Below are 6,000 nucleotides of genomic sequence, written 5' to 3' on the forward strand. Positions count from 1 at the left end.
GGGGAATAGAGGACAAAAAAAAGTCAACTCCCATTTCCGGCTTCTTGTTCGGAACCGGCTCTCTTCGTTCGCTTCGGCGATCCGACTCGAAGAGCCTGTTCGTTCGCGAACGACACATCACTACAATGAGTCCATTGACTCAATCAACCTCCAAAAACGATTTCAGTCTTTGAAGAAGCTTCTCAGAACATTCGTTCCCGTCCGTCACTTAACCCCACAGGCGGCTTTGTCAACATACAAGAGCCAAAAACATGTCAATACAAGCCACCCAGACTGTACTTGGGATTGATTGGGTTTGTTTACACGGAGACGGAGAGAAAAAAAGAAAATGCGGCCCCTTGAGGGACAATTACGGCGTCTTCGCTTGTACTTGTCGTCTCCAGATGAAGAAAAAAAAAGTTTGATACTGTCGAGTCATGCTCAAGTTCCGAGTTGAAAGGCGAAAAAAAAGTGTCAGAAAACTCAACAAAGAAAGCTGCCGGAGAGGAGAGTCGGGGCTGTCAACGTCCGCTTGATGGAAGCGGACGAGGCAGCTCGTCAACAACGGACAGACTTTTACGTTGCTGTCTACTTCTTTGGGAGGGTGTACGTGAGGGAATTGACAAGTGAGAAGACTCGCAAATAAATATAGAATACAGTGATACCTTGGCTTACAAACTTAATTGGTTCCCAGACAGAGTGTAAGATGAAAAATGTGCATCTCAAAAATTAATTTCCCATAGATGAGAATAATCCGTTCCCAGGTCCCCATAAAACCCAATTTTCTACTTGCTAAGTCTTAAAGGACAACCGACGTCGCTGGACAAGTTGTGTCCATAATTTGTAAAATGGCTTCAAATGACTTCTACTGAGCGTATTTTAACAAGATTCCACCGCATATAGCTATATTTGACGTTTAAAGACTCGCGCTGAATATTCAGGAAGTTTGATTTGGTGACGAGTCCGTCCATACGTGACGTCACGAAAGGAACGCCCTTGACCGAAAAAAAGGCACTTTGTAGCAGTCCTTCCATCACGTTAATGTATTTTGCTGTACTTGTTTGGTCTGAAAACCTCGTGTTGCGGCAGAAGAGGGCGTCCAAGCTCCATGGAAGGAATTTATCAGCCTGTGGAAACGGTCTGATTCATTCCTCACAACAGCTCGGTGGCCATTTTGTGCCTCTCTTTGGGTGAGACATTTCATCCCAATGTTGCCTCAAAATGGCACGGAATAAATTCTTTAATCGATTGTAAACATGTATGCTTTCCTCTTCAGAACTATTTGAATGATATTCATAACTGGAGGTGTAACAAAAAAAAGCACATTCTCCGAATCTGAAGCCATTGTTTTGATGCTACAGCAAGGCATGACGTCTTGGGGTGACACCACGAACAAGGGGGCGGGACCTTCTGAAACTCGCCATTTTGAAGTCGTTTTGGGACACTTGAACACATTTTTATTGGTGTTTTGCATTTGACTAAAAATATCACACTGCGTGTTTTGGGTATTTTAGATGCTATAAAACGTCTTTCTGATGTCAGTTAAGAAAGAAAAAAATGACGTCGGTTGTCCTTTAAAACTACACAAAATATACCTTATTTTATGTATAATAAATGTTCTATGGTATTATAATTAAAGAAATAAACTGTACTGTATAATAAAGTCATTTTATTTACCTTTGTGATGGTCGTTGATGGCTTGATGGAATGGAGTGGCCGGTTTCATCAGCATTAAACACTTGATGAGGAACGTAGCCTTCTTCTTTCACCATCTTGAGGAATGATCCCTTGTAGTTGCTTTCTCCGCGATAATTTTATCTAGTTCCTCATCAATTGCGTTCTGCTTAGCTGGGTTGATAGCTTTTTGCATCAAGTGTACAGATGGCTTGTGCGGGTTGTTTGTGGAGCCTGATTGATGGTATATTTTAACCTTACAGTCTACACAGTCATATTATGCTGTTATTATTTTTCAATTATGACATTTTTTTTACTAGTTGGTATGATAGCATTATTAATATGAAAAGCAAATTATTGACAGCTGATCATCAGACCAGAGTAACCACAGGGAAAGTCAAAGTTAGTGGATGCTCTCTGTGCACATATAAATCAAGCCATAAAAATATTTGATAGTGTATTTTTTACGAGTAATTCGTTTTTCACATAATTTGACATGATTTTTGGTAGTTAATTAATTTAAGCCACAAAAAAACAAGAAGCCATTTGGGAGCCAAAAGAGCCGGATCTTTTTAGTGAGCCACCAAGCCAAAAACAACGGTTCTCTGAAAAGAGCCAGAATCCCATCACTAATCAACACCGTTGTCTTTGTCCACTCATTGTGTGTGTGTTGCTTTTCACATAATTATACATGATTTTTGGTAGTGAATTAATTTAAGGCACAAAAAACTGTGAGACTAGTAAAGGCAAATCCAAATGCAAATCCAAAAACCAAGGAGCCATTTGGGAGCCAAAGAGCCGGATCTTTTTAGTGAGCCAAGCCAAAAGAACCGGCCCTCAGAAAAGACCCGGAATTCCATCACTAATTAACACTGTTGTCTTCGTCCACTCATTGTGTGTGTGTGTTGTTTTTCGCATAATTTTACATAATTTTTGGTAGTTAATTAATTTAAGGCACAAAAAAACGAGGAGCCACTTGGGAGCCAAAAGAGCCGGCTCTTTTTAGTGAGCCACCAAGCCAAAAACCCGGCTCACTGAAAAGAGCCAGAATCCCATCACTAATCAACACCGTCGTCTTTGTCCACTCATTGCGTGTGTGTTGTTTGTCACAGAATTTTTGGTAGTTAATTAATTTAAGGCACAAAAAACTGAGGAGCCATTTGGGAGTCAGAAGAGCCGGATCTTTTTAGTGAGCCGAGCCAAAAGAATTGGCTCTCTGAAAAGAGCCGGAATTCCCATCACTGGTTCTCATCAAAATTCAGAGTGAAACGTGAACCCACCGTCCGCCAGGAAGAACTCCACGTCGCCGTTGAGACCCTCGTCGCCGTCCTGGGCGTACAGCTGGTAGACCAGCGAGCCGGCGGCGGCATCGGGCGACACCACGGCCAGGTACGGCGCCGGGACCATTCGCCACTCGGGAACGTTGTCGTTGACGTCCGTCACCGTCAGTTCCACACGCACCCGGTACCAGTCGGGACCTGCCGATCAAGTAACACAAAATCAATACTTTTATTTGTAGCCCTCTGTTGCATGGACGAGCTGAATCGAAAGCTTTTTAGGACCCACAGAATATTGAGTTTTAGGACTACATCAACATTCAATGCAGCAAAGTTAACCTTAGACCAGGGGTGTCAAACATACGGCCCGCGGGCCGGAACCGGCCCACCGAGGAGGTTTGATCGGGCCCGCAGGATAATTTAAAAGTTGAAAAAAATGCAAAAACGACATGGAGTTCCTATTTTTAATGAGGTGTAATTCGAGAATTGTCCACTAGGGGGAAGAGCGGTGATGTTTCGATGAACGTAGAAGAAAACAGCGGTGTTTTGTTTTTTTTTTCAAACGCAGTCTTTTGGTTTCAACACCCTTATTAGCCAAAATGTCATTATCCAAACGGAGAAAAGTAGATAAAGAGTGTAGAATTTTCAATGTAAAATGAACAATGTCATATTTTTTTTACAGAGATGCGGGGAAAACCTTTGAGCTTGATGTGTTTTCTGTTGGTGAGCAGCGGCAGCCACACGCGGCAACGTTCACTCAACGCGGAAGTAACTCAAATAGAATCGTAAGACAAATAATAATAATAAAGATGATTCTGATTCTGAAAGAGAGAGAGAGAGAGAGAGAGAGAGAGAGAGAGAGAGAGACAGAGGTCCAAATTTGGCCCGGCGTGTTTTTCAGGTCAGAATGATCTCTGACGCGCTTTGGGTTCACCGTGTGAAACTGTGTACAAGTTGCGTTGCTCTCAAGTTTACCATTCGCACAATGTTTAATCCCCTCCAACATATTACATACACAACGCAGAACAAATTAAAGGACAACCGACACCGCCGGACAAGTTGCGACCATAATTTGGATCCTCCAGCTAGCTTAAGATGCTAACGTAGCAGCATTGAGTGCTGTTCATTGTCAAACATCAGAGAAATACTTGCAGTTTTAGTGTCCTCTGCAAACTACTTCATGTCAGAAACCATAAGGCTGATTTCCGGTGTACCTCAAGGCTCTGTTTTAGGACCCATCGTGTTCTCACTATTCTTACTTCCCCAGGGTCAATTGATAAGGCAGTTTGAACATTTTTCCTATCATCTGTACGCTAATGATATACAACTTTACTGCTCCTTTGAAGGACAACCGACGCCTCCGGACAAGTTGCATCCATAATTTGTAGAATCACTTCAAATGACTTCTACTGAGCGCATTTAACAAAGATTCCACCGCATATAGCTATATTTTACGCTTTAAGACTCGCACTGAATATTCCGGAAGTCTTGTTTTTGAGTTGGTGACGAGTCCATACGTGACGTCACTGAAGGAACGCCCCAGACCGAAAAAAATACACATTGTAGCAGTCCTTCCATCACGTCAATGCTTGTTTGGTCTGAAAACCTCGTGTTGCACCAGAAAGAGCCAGAAGAGGGCGTCCAAGCTGCATATAAGGAATTTATCAGCCTGTGGAAACGCAACACACTGTCATGTCGACAAGAGGTCGCCATTTTTTTGCCTCTTTTCTGGGACGCTACATTGCAGTCCAGATGCCTCAAAATGACACGGAATAAATTCTTTAATCAAGTCTTAATTTAGTCTTGTTTTAGAGTTGGTAACGGGTCCTCACGTTACGTCACTGAAGGGACGCCCCTGACCGAAAAAAGGACACATTGTGGCAGTCCTTCCATCACCTCAATGCATTTTGCTGTACTTGTTTGGTCTGAAAACTTTGTGTTGATCCGTGTTGATGGCAAAATTAGAATTAAATCTACATAAATAACACGATGGTGAATCATTGTGTGTTGCACCAAGACTACTATTTGATACTAGTTGACACATATTCCCATCAGACAAATCAGCCTATTTCCAACGGAGCTTGGGCGCCATATTGTGCATTTTCGGGGACGCTACATTGGAGTCCAGATGCCTCAAAAAAAGACAGAAGGACTTCTTTAATCCATTGTAAACATGTATGCTTTCCTCTTCAGAACTATTTGTATCATATTCATAACTGGATGTGTAACAAGACATTGCTGCAACATTTCTACACGGCTGTCATCGAATCCATCCTGTGTTCTTCCATCACGGTTTGGTTCGGCGGCCGCCACAAAAATGGACAAAATCCGACTTCAACGGACAGTTAGGAAGGCGGAGTAAATAATTGGCATCACCCTACCCACTCTCGAGGACTTGCACACTGCAAGAATCCAAACTAGGGCGCGGAAAATCCTATTGGACCCTCCGCACCCTGCCCACCACCTTTTCCAGCATCTTCCCTCAGGCGGGCGCTATCGATCCATGCGCACCAAATCCTTCTTCTTACAAGCCATTAACTCTTTAAACAGTCACCTAAATAGAACTGTATAGTGCCTCTTTGCAATTCTTTGATGATGATACTAGTGCAGCGTGTTCTACCAGAAACAAATTCCTTGTGTGTTCTACATAGATGGCATTAAAGATGATTATGTTTCTTATTCTGATAACTGGATGAATGACAAGAAAGCATCTTCTCCGAATCTGAACTCTCTGAAGCCATTGTCTTGATTCTGGAGCAAGGCAGTTTGTGAAGGAGTATCCTAGCGTGACATCACGAACAAGGGGGGCGGGACTTTCCTGAATCAGCCCAGTTTTGGGACACTTTAAGTCATTTTTATTAGTGTTTTGCATTTGACGAAAAATATCAACCTGCGTGTTTTGGGTATTTTAGATGCTATCAAACGTTTTTCTGAGTTAGTAAACAAAAAAATGGTGTTGATTGTCCTTTAAGCAGTGGGTCAAGCACATCAAACAGGTCTGATGGAAACGGGAAAACAGAGCATGGAGCATGAAACAGACGTCGGCGCTGAAATAAATGCTCGTCGTGAA

At 42.6% G+C, this 6,000-nt stretch overlaps 1 protein-coding gene across 1 annotated transcript in view; it reads right to left on the reverse strand.

Moving 5' to 3' along the window:
• Nucleotides 1–6,000, reverse strand: part of LOC148899998 (neural-cadherin) — a 297,995-nt gene that overhangs the window by 218,974 nt on the left and 73,021 nt on the right. Inside the window, 1 exon segment of the mRNA XM_088991547.1 lies at nt 2,934–3,131. Within this exon segment, the coding sequence (XP_088847673.1) occupies nt 2,934–3,131 (198 nt within the window).

This window comes from Hippocampus bargibanti, linkage group LG03 (genome assembly GCF_051943395.1).
Source record: "Hippocampus bargibanti isolate YZ-2025 linkage group LG03, ASM5194339v1, whole genome shotgun sequence".
Taxonomy (NCBI): domain Eukaryota; kingdom Metazoa; phylum Chordata; class Actinopteri; order Syngnathiformes; family Syngnathidae; genus Hippocampus; species Hippocampus bargibanti.